At 43.0% G+C, this 18765-nt stretch overlaps 1 protein-coding gene across 3 annotated transcripts in view; it reads left to right on the forward strand.

Annotated features, from left to right (window-relative positions):
- LOC146681677 (interleukin-1 receptor accessory protein-like 1-B) overlaps nucleotides 1-18765 on the forward strand; it is a 347610-nt gene that overhangs the window by 143012 nt on the left and 185833 nt on the right. For all 3 annotated transcript variants that reach the window (XR_014918021.1, XM_085448562.1, XM_085448563.1), the window contains exons 4-5: nucleotides 3525-3711; nucleotides 7308-7461. Coding sequence is in view for 2 of the 3 variants with exons in the window: in XM_085448562.1 (XP_085304688.1) it covers nucleotides 3525-3711; nucleotides 7308-7461 (341 nt within the window). In the remaining variant the exon portion in view is untranslated. The remainder of the gene's footprint in view (nucleotides 1-3524; nucleotides 3712-7307; nucleotides 7462-18765) is intronic.

The raw sequence follows: 18765 nt of genomic DNA on the forward strand, positions 1-18765 counted from the left end.
AGCTTCGTAGCCTTCTTGCCTCTCTCACCAATAACAAAAAAAAAAGTTTAAAAAAAAAAGCATGGACCCTAGATTTCTCATAACTTTAAGCTTCAAGTGGCAAGCAAAGCATGTAGCAAGGCTTGTTCCTGAATCTGGTATATGGCAATGGGGTCCTAAAAAGACGTGTCAAAAATGACCTTCAGTGTTTTGGTTTTTGCTCAGACTGCTCATGCTTAATTTTCACGCAGGAGCTAAACTATTCAAGGCTGTTTTCATCCGTATGAAAGATCGCATCCTCCAATCTCATTAGGACTCTTTAAAAGGATGGTTTTGTGTTGATTTGATCATCCTTTTTCCAATTCAGACTCCTGTTTAGGGTTTTTTATCAATTTTTCAGGACTCATTCATCAGGACCCAAGTAAATTCTAATAAATTACTTTTATTAGAATTTACTCGGTTGTAAATGGTAAATGGCCTGTATTTGTATAGCGCTTTTAGTAGTAGTAACAATCCCTCTGTACAATGCACGCAGACAAACTCTGTCCTGGTTGCTGTAAGAATTCCTTTTAAAACTATTTTAAAAGAAAGAAATACAAACTGCATCGATGAAGGACGCGCATCCATCACCCTGGATGTTGGATTTAATTTTCCTTTGGATGCTAATGAGATAGTTGGAAAACTTCCAATGACAATTTTTCTAAATAGGTTGTTGCTGTTAGATTCATTTTTTTCAGCAGCTTTCAAGCTATTGCATTTTAAAATGACTGTAAGTAGTTTCAGAGTTGTTAAGAGGCAAAAATATGAAAAGAAACCCCACTATTTTTGTGCAGCGTGTTATTTTATTGCAGCATAAATTGTTACGTAAAACATCTGTACCAAGGTAAACCTCAGACATCTCTATTTAAATGCTAATAGCAGCCTAAGGTAAGACCCTAATGTTACTGTACAGCATATCAGCTGCCTGCATTAAATCTCTTAGGGTTAATACCTGCGGTGGGTTCATTTCACTGCCAGTAATGATATTGTCTCAAGGTAACCTTTAATCAACCTTTGGACTTTATTTCTTTTTTCTGCCTCGCGGTGTCTGCTTTACACCAGGCGATTCCCTAACAACCTTATTGTTACTCGAAAGTCAGCTGTAATAAATCGTCAATTATTTCATCATGCGATTTATATTGGAGAGGAGTTATTTTAATTAAGAGATTCATTAAGTTAGTTCATTAATTTCCCCACAGGTGCCCCGGATTCTCGGGAGAATTTTCAAATCAATTCTGAGCCCTATTATTTAATATCAGATGGAAGAGTTGCTGAGCAAAAAAAAGGGGGCAGGTTCAGTGTGGTTTAATCTTCAGGTGGGTTATTCTCAGTCAATAAAAGAAATTAAAAATATATGTATCAAAGTTTATATATAGTCAGCTTTTAATTATCCCCTTATTTCAGCCACTACCATATCCCCTGAGTATTTGCCAGTATGACAGCCATAATCTTTTCTCCAGGCTGCTTAACTCCGAACTGACCATTGCACATAATTTCACTGAATTTGCCGCATATTGCATCTCAAGTCCTCTGCCTGCCCTCCAGCTGTGTACCATAGCTGTCAGCCTTACTCTGCTCCAGGTTGATGTATGCAGGATGCTATCTATCATTGCCACGACATTGCATATCCTCTTCAGTCTGACACGTTTGACAGGCACTCGCGCCCATTAATGCCATGGTATCACCTAGCTTGTTATCACTGTATCCACAAGGAGTTTACATTGCATGGCGTACAGTCGAGTCCTCCACTGTGGTGCGGGAGGATAATTTCCCCTGCTCTATTCTCTGAGCGAGCTTCTTGAATATGACTGCACACATGCTGAGTGGATAGTCAAGAGATCGTCCAGCTTCTTCAGGCTCAAAAGGCGTCAGTGATGGATGTGAAATGCTGGAAAGACATCGTAGGACAGAGTGTTGGCCCGCACCATCGATCACTCATGCAGAGCAGATGACACAGTTCTCTCTCGCTCTCTATCTCTCCCTCTCTCTCGCTACCAGCCTGCGAGTTTATCAGCGCTGCCCAGAATATTTAACAGGGAAGAGAGCGCACCCGTGGGATCTCATTTGCACAGGTGTCCATCTGGTAGAAGTTGTCTGGGATAATCTCCACATCATGTCACATTTGCATCCGGGCTTCAGGAAAAATGGCACACTACAGTAAGAGGAGCGTGTGGAGCCGTCCAGTTCGAGTGTAGGGGGGTGGGGGTGGGGGTGGGGCGTGGGGGGGCGTGGGGGGGCGTGGGATTGTTTGCAGACACTGTGGTGAAGACCAGTGTGTTTTCGCGCTAATCCACGAGGCAGCTAATGCCTCGCAATTATGTAAGGATTTAACATGTTTGTAATTGTTTGTTGGTTCAGCTCAATTTGTGTAACCAGCTTTAGTTGGAAAATTAGCTGTGAGATTTTCCCTAAACACTGCCAATTTGTTGGTCTTTTAACCAGGGGGGGGGATTTGCTGCAGTAGGGCTGAAGAGTACTTGTCAATTGTGACAGTCTTATTAGGCGGTTTGGGCAAAGAAAAGGTGCCCCTATTGCATAAATTGATCATCAAGGACCTTTGCTTCTGTTCCCCCCCTCCTCCTTTAAATAGCACAACTTTCCCAGCGAATCAATGGCTTCATCGATTCCCCAAGTTGGGTTAAGAATTACTCGAGCAGCAGATCCGATCTCAAAATCGCTGTCACATTAATGACACAAAGAGGATTGCTGCTTGTGCTTAGCAGCTGGATCGCTTCTTCTCACGGGGCTGTCCGTGAAGCGACACCCACTCAGGCAGGCCTAGATCTCATCCAGGATACCTCGAGCTTGCCTGCATACGAGCGCTCGACTCACATTTAGACACACAAATCACTGAAGGTGCGCGCCGCAGTGCCGAGCAGTAAAATGAAATGTTTATTCCAGCGTGGATAAATACTCTGCCGTATCTGCGAAGCCAGGCGAGCATGGAGTCTCCAAACATCACGAGTAATCTCGCATTTTACGCCGTCTCTCCCTCGCGTTATAAATTCTCTTCTTTATGTGTATGACCTGAGCACTTACAGTACATCAGTTGTAGCAAGTCATTTTCTGCTAGCTCGCACTGTATCTGCGAAAACGCATGAAAACAAAAGGCAGTCTTCGAGTGCTGTTGACTGTAAGCGCTCTAGCTCTTCAATAACACCCATTGGTTTTTCATTAGGACACATGTACTGTATATATACAAATATATATATTCATATGCACAGATTAGCTGATTATGCATCATTGCTGTTCATTGTTGGAATCAGTAGTTATTCAGCATTAAAGGCAGGTTTTCCTTTAAAAGAAATCAAAGGTTTCTCTGTGTCTCCTTCTGTTGCGTTTAATGATTCACATTCAATCCCAGGAATTAGCCCAGGAATTTTTGATTGAGCGGCTCGGAGATGGACTGCTGACAGCTTCTCGGCTCAGCAGCTGGCAAGAGCTCAAAAAGTGACGCGGGTCCATTTGTTACACTGACCGATTTGTTAACGTTTTATCTTTTGCAGGAACTCCACGTATTGCATGAAGGTGTCCATGTCCCTCACGGTGGCGGAGAATGACACAGACCTCTGCTACAACTCCAAAATGAGGTTCTTTGAGAAGGCGGAGCTGAGCAAAAGCAAAGACATCATCTGCCCAGGCATTGAGGATTATGTACAGCAAGGAATGGAGCCTGAGATCGTGTGGTACAAGGTATGGTTAGAGTTTTTCATCAGCTATCACTCTATCAACAAAGGGTTAGGGTCGTGTTTTGGTTAAACTTAGCTTTAAATACCACATTTTCAAGCGGTCAAACAAAAAGAGAAAAATATTGCTTGTTGTGTGGAGAGTTGGGAGGCCCACAGTGGAACCGACCTGGCAGGCCTTCTGTGTCCAACAGGCCTCTTTGCCAGAGCTCGTAGGCGCAGCTCGGGGGCCAATTTATCAAATGTGAAAGTGTGCTTGATTAGGTGGCCACTTCCATTTCCCGCGGAATCAAATTAAAATAGCAGATAATGCCAGTGGGATCCACACCCTCCAGTTATTGGCTCTCACTTTGTTGGTGGGCTGATTCAATCCTGCAAGACGCTTCCCACAGTGCCCTAGTTTTTTTTGCCTCAGGTGGCCCAAAAGTTGAAAGGCTGTTTCTAAAAGTCCATGCCTACTTCATGATCGCCACCTACGTGGCTACATGGGCTGTGGAGATAGAAAATAAGACTCGTGTTGTACTTTAGGTTGTTTTCTGTGTGTACCTGGCTCCAGTGTAGTGTTTACCAGCTATTCACAGATTTTAACTGATCAGGTAAATTATCAGTGACTGAAACTAAAAGCTAGTCTCTTCATTACAAGCTGAACTCCATTTTTAACACATGTGCGCATAGGAAAAATGTCCTTTCAAATCCAAACAAATACTGAAAACACAGTTAGAAACCAATCCTACGATACACAGTATTTTGTCAGTGCAGTTATAGAGTAGCCAGGTCTGTCATTCTGTGTTGGAATCTGCTCCCTGCTGCTTGTTGGGCACACGGAGCCCGATTTTGATGTGAAAGGAAACAACCAGTACCCAGAATGATTTTCACATTCATCACATTCTGTACAAATTTGTTATCCGTGCTGATGTTGTCATCCTCACTTTTTGCTTATGTTTAGAACTCTTCACATGTGTCGCGATGAGAACGGAGGTTTCCTTAAAGCTCCAGAACCAACATTGTGTAGCAGAGTCACCTTAATTAACCTTAATGAAAATGTCTTGTGCAAAATATATATTATAAAATGCTTGGTTTCTCTGACACACAGGCCTACAGACTGTACTGGACCCACTGGTAACCACCGGTAACTACGGAAAAGTGCATATTGCCCAGGAAACCTTGTGGTTACTTGCTAACAGATTGTTATAGTTTCTGCAGAATAATATAATAACTTGGCTGCAAACACTTGCCGACTAGCAAACTCTGAAGAGTATGATGCTAACTGGAAATATAGACTGTTTACCTTTAGTGTACAAATTATTTCTTATCATATAAATCAGCACATTTACGATAAGATAGGATAACCTTTATTAGTCCCACACGTGGGAAATTTGGTCTCTGTTTCTAATTTGCATCTCACTTTTAGAAGTTCAACTACTGTTTCATAGTTAGTTAGTAAATGCAAACTACAGGCGACTGTGACAGTGTGCTAGTAATCAAAGCAACTGCAAGGAGGTTTTGTCAGCCAGCCTCTAGCCTTGTGTGACTGAACCTTCATACGCTGGATAGAGGTGGGTGGGTGGGACCCACCATCTGTTCAAATTGTCTGATTTCGAGGGGCAGCAAATCAGTGGAAAACTGACTTATAAAAGAATAAATGAAGCTAAAAAAAAGAAGCTTATTTCAGAGACTGTTACAGTGTATAACAAATAGGAATTATTTTGAACTTGGAATCATGCAAAGCTACCCTAGTAAAGTCCAAGATAAAAATATGTAGATGAAAATGAACAGAATTAGCCCCCTTTAATGAACCCATTAAGTGAATAATAGTTTTCTAATTTAAGACCTGAAACTGCAGACCATTAGGCCAATATAATGTAATGTTTCTTATTCACTCTGACTCAATATACTCTCACATAAAAAAAACATTTTTTATATGTGTATTAATATATATTATTAAACTGGTGCTTATTTTTTCCAATTATTCCAATATATAATTTGGCCTCGGTGTGTTATTTTGGGCTCTTACAGCTCCTGATGCTGAAATAATTTCCTGTTCACACTGATTGCCTCTAATTGGCTCCAGAGATGTTACCAAGCAACCGAGCAAATACTGATGATGCAACCCAATGAAGTAAATCCTAAAATCACTAAGAGTTTAGGAAGGAACTTACAGATAAACCCAGTAATGATTTTACAAATAGGTGGTGCAGCTTAATTTGGTGCTGCAGTCCTGCCTCAGAATGATAAATGCGCAGTTTACATCACAGTTTAAAAGAGTATTTGTGTCGGGACAACAGGAGCTCACTAAACTAATGTCTGAAATCTGGCATCAAACAAAGTTTGTGTGCTGTGTGATATGATATGAGGTCTCTCTGCTATAAAGCTGCTGGAGTATTTTATGATACGGTGTTTAGTTATAGAGGTTCTCTACAGTTTTAGTTGTTTTGTTTTTAAAATCTGATATACTTTGAAGCTGAGACTGAATCTGACAGGCATCGATGTGAAAGTACAGTAAATTCAGATATAATAATTAATACACAAAAAGCACTGAGAGCATTTGGTCATAAAACTGTGAACTGTGTTAAATTTAACACCACAAATCTAGTAGGCAAAGGAGATCAATAAATCCAAGCAATATATAGTACTGTGCAAAAATCTTGATACTTCCCTTTCATTTTGCTAAGAAAATGAGAAATATAAAAGCTGAAAACATACACGGGAATACAGTAAATAAGTCAAACAGAGCTTCCCTTTTATGCTGTTCTCTGTCAACATGATCCCACATGATTTTTGTCCACAATGAGTTCACAATAAACAAAAATATAATGAATAAAAAGTAAAATAATACATTCTGTCAATATAATTACAGTCTGCACAGTGATATACCAGAACTTTGCAAATATGTCATTTTGCACATTCATTTCTTATATGCGATTGGTTTCTAACTGTGTTTTCAGGATTTGTTTGGATTTGAAAGGCCAAACGTCGTGCTGACAGATGTCTGTCAGTTACTACAGCAGCACACTTCCTTTTCTTATATGAAATATCTGAAGGATTAAATGTGTAGTTAAAGTTCTTAACACTGTCTAGAGTTGTTCATTGGTTCGGCTCATGATGTCCAGAGTACAGATTATATGACATTTGAATGCAAGTTTGTCATCATACCACTTGATACTGTCCATCCATCCATTCGCTTCCGCTTATCCTTTTCAGGGTCGCGGGGGGCGCTGGAGCCTATCCCAGCTGTCATAGGGCGAGAGGCAGGGTACACCCTGGACAGGTCGCCAGTTTGTCGCAGGGCCAACACACAGGGACAGACAACCATTCACACTCACATTCACTCGCACATTCACACCTAGTGGCAATTTGGATTATCCAATTAACCTATCCCCACAAGTTGCATGTCTTTGGACGGTGGGAGGAAGCCGGAGTACCCGGAGAGAACCGGGTACTCTCCTAGTATCAAGTGAACTCCGTGGGTTCACTTGATACTGGAAATGTGAAAATTATTGTAGCCCCGCCCTCTTACTTTAAAGAAACCAGTGTTCATGCTTTACATTTACAAGTTGTATCTCCATCCTCTTGTTTTGTCTTTAAAAAAACAAAACAAAACAGGAGTGCAAGCCAAAGCAGTGGAGACAAACCATTGAAAGGAAGAAGGACATTCTCTCCATCAAGGAAGTACGGGAAGATGACATTGGGAATTACACGTGTGAAGTGCCGTTTGGGAACTTTGTGGTGCGAAGGACTACTGAGCTATCAGTCACAGGTAAGGAAGTATCCTGCCTTTCCTCATTTTTCTCCCTCCTGCTGCTTTTGTGAAGATTTTCACTGAAGTGAAGTAGAAACTCCAGCAAAAATAAGTGCCACGAACCGCACGCAGAAAGATCAATGGAAAATCGGTTGTCATTCAGTGAATTTCTAAACAAATGTACTTCCACAGAACATCCTTTTTGTTGCTAATGCTTCTGAGCGTACTGTCTGGTGATTATTTTCCACAGTTGCTTCGAGTCACTTAAAACCCCCCAAAATTAAGCTTTTTAAAGCTGATCACTGCACCTTTTGCCAAAGTGTCGCAGTCAATAGCGTCGCTGTGACTTCCAGGCTGCTTTAATTGCTTAGCAGTGGAATTCACCCAGAGCCACTTCAGCACTTTTTTTCTTAAGGCTGCTGAAATATTTAAGTCTGAACCTAAAGCAGGTGACAGATTTCTTGTCAGTGTCACAGCCAAGGTTGACAAGCCATGCACTATCCCACAATTTACAGCTTAATTATCTCTCTCTCTTTCTTTCCTTTTTTTTTTTTAAAGGCATATAGTATGTGAAGGGAATCAGGCTGCAGAGTTTTCCTGAGTAAAGTGTGTGATCAATAAACAGAGTCATAATTTTTTTTATTGTTGCCTGCTTTATTTATTTGAATCTTATGCTAGAACTCCTACTAAAGTTTCCTCACTACCAAGCTTTAAACATAATCAATCTTCAGGGAAATAAGGTTGCTTGCTGGATATAAAACGGCCCTGCATGGCTGATCTGAACCAGTGGAAAATGCTAATGTAAAAGTGGAGCTCGTGTTCTTTTGACTGCCTTCATACGACCACAGCTTCTCCTCTCTGTGACTCATTTGGCTCGGCGCACCTTTCCTGTGCTAGCTCATGTCTGCAAGGATACAAACAAATGCCAGATGACGCACAGCTGGGAAGAATAAAAAAACAAACAAAAAGAAAACAGGAAGAAAAAGAGGAAGAGCAGAGGGAAGCGGTTTGGGACAGGCAGAGAAACTGTTAGGATTCAGCACAGCCGTCGTCATCATCACCTCCATTGCTGTGTGACGATCAGACGGAGCGATGGCTTTTAACTGCTACTGGATTGCACATTGTAGTGCCTTTTCTTTTCTTTTTTTTAAGAGACTCCAGCGAAGGCCGAGCAAAGTCATACATCATTTTCTCACCAGCCTCAAAATGTCATCCCAACAGTCTTAATCTCTCTATCTACAGTAGAGACATTCAGCATTTCAAAACAGGTAGCAAAAGATGATTGATGATTGGGCCGTGGCAGTAAAGCAGGCATTTATGACTTTTTCAAAAGAAATACACCCTTCAAGCAGTCTGCTAGAAGTGTGGATACTTTTTTTTTTTTTGCTTTTCTTTGCGAGAGCCCTTAAATGGTCTGGAAAAATTAATAGATGAATAGAGGAATATGCGTCTCTCTTTTTGTTGAAGTGATTAGAATGACTTTTGTCTAATTCCACAGCAGCAGTAGGTCTCTGGCTGGAACTGTTAGGATATAAACTGAACAATTTTTACCCATTCTGACCTTTGCTGTAAGTTTTAAGATGCAATTGTGTGCCTCGAGGCAAAAAAGTGTAATGCAAGTTCCCATTGTTATTTCTTGAAACTTGGAGTTCTTTTTATCTTTTGGAAAGCAACGCCAGTGTTCACTCTGCTTTTGGCTCAGTTGCTTTCCTTTTAGACAGAATTGCTTTCCTCAGAGTTTTGGATTTATTTATATATTTTCCAGTTTTGATTGAAGAAGTTTGGAGTTTTTGCACGGAGCGGTTTTCTTTTGTGCAGCGCTGCCATGGTGGCTATACCGATCATGCTAACTAGCCTGTAGTTTTGATGTGTCTCCTGGTTCTGTCTGCTGTCTGTGCTTCTGCACACATGAAACACATCGTGTCCTAAGGAAAAGGGTTTTGTTCTTGGAAAGAGCTCCTGTGCTTGGTGTTTAGATCAGCAATTGCACAAGCTTTCATATTCTGGCGGAATCACAGTAAATAAGCTTTGCAAAATTCCTAAAGAACGCTTAAAAATAAGCATCCACTGGCTTCATATTAAATTGTTTTTTTTTTTTGGTTTGTTTGTTTGGGCAAAACACCCAAGTTTGTCTAATTTTCTCAATTAATCATGTTAACAAGCGTTCTAGAGCTCAATTGTTTAGGAAATTGTCAGCCATTTATCCACATTATATTTCTATCTAAAAGGCCAATGTGAAAAATAAAGGATGAAATTCTACAAGTAACAAAACAGCATCGCAAACAAACTGTTCTTCCAAATTAAGACATAAGAGTTTGTAACTAACTGTGCCTTGATTTTTGGGCTACAATTCAGTTCATACATCATTTTTTAACCATGTGGCACTGGATTAAAAGCAGGATGACCACCTCCACCAGGCAACCACTAACCAAGAATGAGTGGTTGCCTGGTGATTGCATTGAATTTTTTCAGTTTCAGTCATCAATTACAACCAGTTGCCATGACCAAACTGTCGCCCAGAAGTTGAGGGCATTAAATGTTCACCTTTCGATCGTAAAGAATGTGACTTGTCTACAGACTATTGCAGTTTGACTCCAACTGCATTGACTCAGACAGATTGTTGAAGGTTTGCAAATAATTGCTGTCTCATTTATAAATCCAGATAAATTACCAACATGCTGCCATCAGTCTGAATGAGTCTTTGTTAATGAACACAACTACATGAGACTCAGCTTATCTGGCTGCCAGCTGTTTGTATTCTGGATCTGTTTTTTTTAATAAAAGCAACTTTGATAAGTGTCGATGTCATTCTGCAGTTTACTAATTTTACCTGATGCAGTTGCAAACTGATAGCAGACTTGACTGCGAGTGGTTGCAGAAGAAACCAAGTCCATTGGTCACAATCACAGTAATTGTGGTTGCGCGTTGGTCTCCAAGCACCATTTTCAATTCAATTAAAAATGTATTTCTATAGCACCTTTAAAAGCAAGAGTTTTTTCGCAATTTGACTGTTGTATCATGGCGCCTTTCACCTAACTAGCATGAGTATATGCTTAATGAGTGTTTAGTTAGATACAGAAAATATAAGATATTTCTTGATAGACATACTATTTCACCACAAATCCTGGTTGACTTGCCAAGATTTGTGGTGAATTTGGCTAAGCAAGTAGCTTATTTACAATCATCACTATGTCCTTCCATTTTTCCACATGGCTGTCAAATTATCACAACACAGGAAGTTGGAAAAATCACCAAGTAACCATGGACTTTTGGATCATTGAGTCACTTTCAGAGTTACTGTTTGTGTTGGGAGTTTGTGTGGAGTTGTATACATAACCTGAAGGCTTGAGAAAAATGTGAAACATTTATATGCGTTGGGTTCCTCCTCATGTTTCCAGTCAAGTTTAAGAACTGCAGCATCGTGGATACACGCCAGAGAGGGAGCAGTGGGAATAGCTGTTTTTTTTTAATGTGATGTTTGGTTAGGAAATCAAGTAACACTACAATGTACGAAGGACTCTTTCTACTGCCAAAGCTGCTTGACTTGTTTTTTTTGTCAGTTGGGGGTCCAGAATCACGCTGTTGTTGCTGCTGTGTGCTTTGCAATTCTGTATTTGTAGAATTTTAGTGTTTTGCACATATCCTCCTGGACTCCTTGGCTGTTCACCAACATGAGTACGTTTTGTCCCCAATTTCTGTCAAACATGAGAAATCTAGCGGGGCCTTTTATTTCCAATCATTCAATCTAACTCACTCTAAATGGCGTCGTCTCCCAAAATACTAATGAGAGCCTGGATATCTTTTTGGTAATCAATACAGACGACGCAGTAAAATATGGGTTAGTGCTGTGTTGGGTGTCGTCATTGTTGGCAACATCTACTTGACCAAATATAGCTCCTCTAAAGTGCAGCTCTTGAGTAATTCCGGGAACTTTCGTATAAGATGGTAAACAACATCGGATAATGGCAAGTCTTTACTGTTAATTGCATTCCTGCTTTGCAAAAGGGATTCAAGGACTCTAGATAGTTGTCCAGACCTGAACTTTACATCTGAATACTGTCACGGCGAGTGAGGTGAGCCGTGTGGAGGCAATGAAGGAGGATCCAAACGCAGGCAGTCGTGAAGGTGTGAAGGTGGTTTATTGAGCATGAAAGTAAATACAAACGGCAAAGGGAGCTATGACTAACTAGACTGGGAACAAACTAACTATAGAACACGAACCTGAACATGAGCAGAAACACTTAGCGGTTGACAGCAGGGAAACACACAGATGACGCAGGGTGGAATACACAGACGGACCAGCAACTACAATGACGGCAGACATGACTTAAATACACGGAGAATCACACACAGGTGGTGGACACAGCTGGGAATGATCACAAGACGAGACAAAGGTAAAACTGAACACACTCACATGAGACGCAGACCATCACAATAAAACAGGAACAAGAAACCATCACACTAAGACACAAACTCGACAGAGAGACAGACAGACAATGGCACATGGAGCTAGACAAATACTAAGCAGACACAACCGAAGAACAAATCCTAAACACCACAGAAACATGAAACTCAAATAATAAACATCATCATCATCAACACTACAAGAGAACAAGAAAACAATCCCTGATGCAAACTAAAACATAATAAAACTCAAACTACTGGGTCCAACGGACCCAGAACCGTGACAGTACCCCCCCCTCAAAGGGCTGGCTCCCGACAGCCCCAAACAAAAAAGCACAAAGCACCAAGCCAGGGCGGGCGGAGGGGGTCCAGGAAGGAGGGTCTGAAACAAAAACAAGAAGCACAAGAGACCAGAATAAACCAAAAACAGGCCAACACAAAACAAGACCATACACGAGTCCACAGTAAAGTCCGGGGGCCGACAACACAAGAGCCGAAACAGTTCAGGGGGCCGACCCTGCACACAGCAACGGCGGCGACAGGCAAACAGTTCTGGAGGCCGACCGTGCGTGCAGCAACGGCGGCGAGGAAGCAGGTCCGGGGGCCGACCGTGCGGACGGAAACGGTGGCGCGAATACAGTTCTGGAGGCCGACCGCGCACACGGCAACGGCGGGCAAACAGTTCCAGAGGCCGACCACGTGGAAGGCAGTGGCGGCCACCGAGCAGGTCCGGAGGACGGCCGCGATGCCAGCGGCGGCGACGAACACCTTCCGGAGGCCGTCCCCGAAGGCCATGATGCCATCTCAGAGGCCCGGAAAACGGCCGGCAGAGGCGAGGCGGAACGGGTCGAGCTGGCACCGACGGCGGCGTGGCAACCACAGGACCAGACGAGGCGGGACCAGACGAGGACGAAGCAGAGGCAGGACCAGACGAGGACGAAGCAGAGGCTGGACCAGACGAGGACGAAGCAGAGGCTGGACCAGGCGAAGATGATGAAGACACGGAGGCTGGACCAGGCGAAGATGATGAAGACGGCAGCGGGACGGCTGCGGAACCTGACGGCAGCGGGACGGCTGCGGAACCTGACGGCAGCGGGACGGCTGCGGAACCTGACGGCGGTGATGCTGCAGAAGGTGATGTGGAGATGTGCTGGCTGGGTCCTCCAGGACCACCAGCAGATGTGAGGATGTGCTGGGTGGGCTCCACGGGCCCTCCAGCAGACGAGGCTTGAGGCTGGCTGGGTTCTCCTAAACCCCCAGCAGACGACACTTGAGGCTGGCCGGGCTCCTCAGGCCCTCCAGCCGACGAGGCAGGACGCTGGCTGGGTTCTCCTAAACCCCCAGCAGACGACACTTGAGGCTGGCTGGGTTCTCCTAAACCCCCAGCAGACGACACTTGAGGCTGGACGGGCTCCTCAGGCCCTCCAGGGAAAGCAGTCTCTGAAGCAGCAGGTACGGAGACCTCTGCCAGTGTGGACACTGGCTGGGACTGAGCAGCACCGTGGCTAGACTCAGGCAGCAACAGTGGGATACAGTCCTCAGAGGGCTGGAAGTGTTCCCCAATACACTCAGCAGAGGACTGAGGCGGACGGGTGAACTCACTTGAGCTCTCAGGGGGTGCTGAGAGCCGAGACTGTTCAGGTGAGTTCTCCGGTGAGGCTGCTGGTGCTGGTGTCTTGACCTCTAGGGGTCCAGAGTTGGCTGGTGACTGACACCCAGCCTCTGGGGAGGCCCTAGAGGGAGCAACTGCCTCTGAGATGGCCAGCTTAAATGAACCAGCAAAAGTTTGTGTGGAGTGTGTTCCCTGCTTGTAATGAGGCTGTGAGGATAAAGGCTGGGTAAATGAGTGGACAGGCTGCTGAACTGGTGGCAACTGAGCTACAGGTAGCAAAGTAGTAACAGGTGGTGGAGTGGCTGGCTGAACTGATAAGGCTGATGACTCTCTTGCCAACTGAGCTATTGACTGGGCTATGGACTGTAACATGGTGTCTACTGGGTCTGACTGTGACTGTGATGGAGGTGATGAGTGAGTGGCTGACTGAGTTAGCGACTGCTGGGAAGCTAACCGAGCTACCGGCTGAGCAGCTGACTCAACGAACACAGCCCCGGTATAAACAGTCATATGAACTGGTGAAACAGACAGAGCGTCTTTTCCACTCACCACAGCCGGCAGTTCTGAAGTCCTATTCTCCAGCTGTGGGGCGACGCACCGACGGCGCGATCGTCGCTTCCTCCCGGGCAAAACCTCCGGCGGGCCGGGCAAAACCTCCGGCGGGCCGGGCAAAACCTCCGGCGGGCCGGGCAAAACCTCCGGCGTCCGGCTGGGTTGGGAAGCGATAGCGGCTGGTGGGTGTAGGTGAAGTTCGTGAAGGATGAAGTCTTGCGCGAGTGGGTGTAGTGAGTCCAATAGCCAGGGATAATCCGTGAGCAGCTGTTGCAGTCTGGCTTCCAGAACGTGGAGGAATGCTTCTCCCTCATGCTCTAGCCACAGGTTGATTATTTGTGAAGCGGAGTTCGTGATGAGGTCCCGAAGCTCCGTGGGTGGGGTGAATGCCGCTGGATCCATATCTGGCTGGTCCGTACTGTCACGGCGAGTGAGGTGAGCCGTGTGGAGGCAATGAAGGAGGATCCAAACGCAGGCAGTCGTGAAGGTGTGAAGGTGGTTTATTGAGCATGAAAGTAAATACAAACGGCAAAGGGAGCTATGACTAACTAGACTGGGAACAAACTAACTACAGAACACGAACCTGAACATGAGCAGAAACACTTAGCGGTTGACAGCAGGGAAACACACAGATGACGCAGGGTGGAATACACAGACGGACCAGCAACTACAATGACGGCAGACATGACTTAAATACACGGAGAATCACAGGGGAATTACACACAGGTGGTGGACACAGCTGGGAATGATCACAAGACGAGACAAAGGTAAAACTGAACACACTCACATGAGACGCAGACCATCACAATAAAACAGGAACAAGAAACCATCACACTAAGACACAAACTCGACAGAGAGACAGACAGACAATGGCACATGGAGCTAGACAAATACTAAGCAGACACAACCGAAGAACAAATCCTAAACACCACAGAAACATGAAACTCAAATAATAAACATCATCATCATCAACACTACAAGAGAACAAGAAAACAATCCCTGATGCAAACTAAAACATAATAAAACTCAAACTACTGGGTCCAACGGACCCAGAACCGTGACAAATACTTTCTTTTCTAATCTGGAATAAGTATACATGAACCTTCATATAATATTATCTTCAACCTTGGACAGAAAATTACAATTCACTATTAAAACCCTTGTCACTCCCCTCTTTATCAACAGCCTACAGCCGCTCTCAAAGCAGTGCAGTGGGACAAAAGGTCAGACTCCATTTGATTATAATGAGCACAGCTAAAATCATAATGAGCTCCCTCACCGGGTGATTGGAAGCGACATTCATTTTTAAATGAAATTTGTGGTTTTATGACTTCTTTGTAAGGTGCACTGTTTGATGTCTTAGATTAAACAGCACAGAACAAAGAAACAGTGATGAAACAGAGATACAGGAGAGCAGCAACTTTGGTGTGTAAAATAGACTGTCAGTGTGGCTAATGAGCTGGGACTGATGCTGTTAACCCGCTTTTCTTCTTCTTCTTTTTGCACCGCATTGCGATGAAGTGTATTTGGTTGTGTGCGGCGCCCGTAAATAACCAAAATGCTGGTTGAAAAACAATCATGAAAATATTTCTCAACATTAAGTGTTCCTGCCTTCTTCCTTGCACCGACTCATCCCTTTCACCCCATATTTTACATGTCTTTCAAGTCTGAACATTTTGAATTGACAGATCTGACACTATGGTAGCTTTGTGGCTTAAAGCAATTTTTGATGCAACACTTCTTTAACAGTCTTTCAGTCTGGCACTTTCAAAACCAATTTCTCTTGAGTGAACAATGCTTTCTTGCTGGGTAGTGTCGCGCTATTTCAGGGCCTTGCTTACTATTGAATATTATTGCATAGCAACATGACTGGCTAGAAATGGGAGGGGGTACAGGCATTATTTTGTTTCCTGGGCCAGACCACTGCTCTTGAGTGATGGAAACCTTTCCATGTGTGTTCTCTGTGATGCATTTATAAGCTTGGGGCTGTTTTCTGCAAATGTAGACTATGAGGTCTAACACAAGCGCAGTATAACTGTAGAACATGAATTTCAGGTGGAGATCATGACTGTTTATTGCTTTCTCCCTGAGATACTTTAGAATTACTAAAGTTCCTCATGTTTAACATTTATTTTCAGAAATCATAAAGACATTGCAACAGATGATTAGAGTTCTATTGTCGTTTTCTTGAGCATATGTGAAACATTGACTTTACGGTAGCAACGTGCTCTCTACAAGTGTATATCTTATCTGTATAATGTTTATCTTATCTGGACAAGATAAACTGCCCAACAATTCCAGAGCTGCATGCATTCAAAGGCACAGCAGGACTGTGATAAGATCTCAGCCAGCCGTAAATGCAGTTTGGCTGTATTCTTTTAACCCTCAGAGGTCTAAGTCATCTTCGGCGATGGCACAACCCCCCCAATCCTAACTGTTGTTCCAGGCAGCGAATATGTAATTTTTGGTTTTTATTAAATTGTTTTTCCCATTTGTTTGCAGTCACTGAGCACAGAAAAATAATCAGACTATAATAATAAAGTTTATTTCCCTTTATCCTAAATATAGCATTTAAGTTAAGGTTACATCTGTGATGCATTAAGGCTTGATTATACTTTCCATGTCCACGAGCCCACTACATTCCACTCTGTGATCGTTAGACAGTGAGAGTCCAAGCAGACAGATGCATGCATGCCTGGTTTTTGTGCACCCCTGTCTACAAAGAACCCACACGGCAATACAACAACTACACCACAACATCTCCAGCTGTCTGCATGATTAGCATTAGACCTCAGACAAACGGTAAAAGGTCATCTAACTCAACCCCTTCCTTTTACATCAACCTGCCTGCCCAATAAGGTATTGCTGTTTAGGTACTTAACTCTAGAGGCTGCCACTCTCAAAGTTACAAGTCATAATGGCAGCTTCCACAAACCACCTATAGGTAAGGCACTCTTAGATTAGTGGTCTCTCGTAGTAGTGGTCCTTCAAGAGTATCTATTTGGTTGTTCAACAACGCCTCATACCTGGAAAGGGTAAGTTCAGATTAAATTGGGTGTTTCGGAGGACCGTTCATATTGTTTAAGAGTTTATATCAAATTAACGCAGGATTATTCAAACATTATTCTTTGTGAGCAGCTCTTGGTTTCTTCTACTTTAAATTTATTGTAGGCGGAGCTGTGGCTCAGGAGGTGGAGCAGGTAATTTACAAGGGTTGGTAGTTCAATCCCTGGTTGCTCCAGTCTGCTGAATTGCTCCTGGTGCTTTCATAAGAAGTTAGAAAGCATATAGGTTATATGCACCTATACCGGTATATGTGAATGAAACATGTTGAATGTCTATGTTAGATTGTCTATTCTTATTTAATTCACTTATTGTACAGAATTCACCTGCTTGCTGCATGCATGCTACTACTGCACATTCACCTAATGTATATATTATATATAATGTTCTTATAATGCTCTTGTCAAGTAACAAATGGACACACCAAACACATCGCTTCTTTGCAAATAATTCAGAAAACACACCGTGAAAAAAAAGGATGTTGATATGAAGCGATGATGAGCCAGATGCTCCTAAACAAGAAAAACTGGTAACGGCCATTAGGCTGCCTCCTCCTTCCTGTTTTTGTTCTGTCCCCCCCCTCACCCCCAACCGGTCAGCGCAGATGGCTACTCCTCCATGAGCTACTGGAGGTTTCTTCCTGTTAAAAGGGAGTTTTTCCTCCCTGCTGTCACTAAGCGCTTGCTGATAGGTGGTTGTGTGATTATTGGGGTTTTCTCTGTATTACTGTAGAGTCTTTAGCTTAAAATATAAAGCATCTTGAGGTAACTGTTGTTGTTATTTGGTGCTATATAAAACAAATAGAGTTGAATTGAATTCTGGTAAGCTAGATAAAACAAACTGATGAAATACCATAGTGACAATATAGCAAAGGAGTCACAGAGTAACACAACTATAACGTTCAGCTGAAACATCTGTGGCTTTAGGGAAATCTTTTTTCTTTCTTTCTTTTTTGGGGGGTTGGCGGGCATCCTTGCCCGGCACATCTTGGATGTCATTACCTATAATGTATGCAATTCTGTCACCATGATGAATGCTACAGCTGAAACATATTGACTTTCTAATACTTCGGTCAGTCTATTGTTCTTCAGGAGGAGCCAGATGACTTTATTTTATCTGAGTAAAACTAAATGTGGCATTTGTTTTGGTGGTGGCAGTGAAAGGAACATAAACAGCTTGTGGCACAAGAACAGCAGCAGCAGTAACTTCATATATCCACTCAGCATTCAGTCATTTACAGTCTAAACTAATTTTGTGGACAGTAAAATGTTAACACGGCCTCTAACCCGCTCAAACTATTTACCTCCTCAGCCCAGTATGACACGCCTACCTCTTTTCTGTTCTACCAAGTAGAGCATTTGTCCTAACCGTGCCATTTGATGGCTATTACCCAAATCTCTCCCATCCCTTAGTTGACTCATTAACATATGAAGAAGGCTGAAATATAATATGTCCTTTTATTGATGGAAGATAATTAATTTAGTCAAAGTGCCAGTGAAGAAAAGACAGAGCTGAGTGGATTTAGAAAGTAATCCTTTTGTTCTGGTGAATTGGATACACCATGTAATCAGCAGGTGCTTGATGAGGTTTATTAATTGTTGTACCTTTCTTATGTCATTACCTTTTTATATTTTGTCATTTTATTAAAGAACATACTTATGAATACAAATGAAGCTTGTCCCTGTTTTGTG

This window comes from Copadichromis virginalis, linkage group LG23, assembly GCF_057382275.1.
Source record: "Copadichromis virginalis isolate Kocher_CV1m ecotype Utaka linkage group LG23, C_Virginalis_male_GT1.1, whole genome shotgun sequence".
NCBI lineage: Eukaryota > Metazoa > Chordata > Actinopteri > Cichliformes > Cichlidae > Copadichromis > Copadichromis virginalis.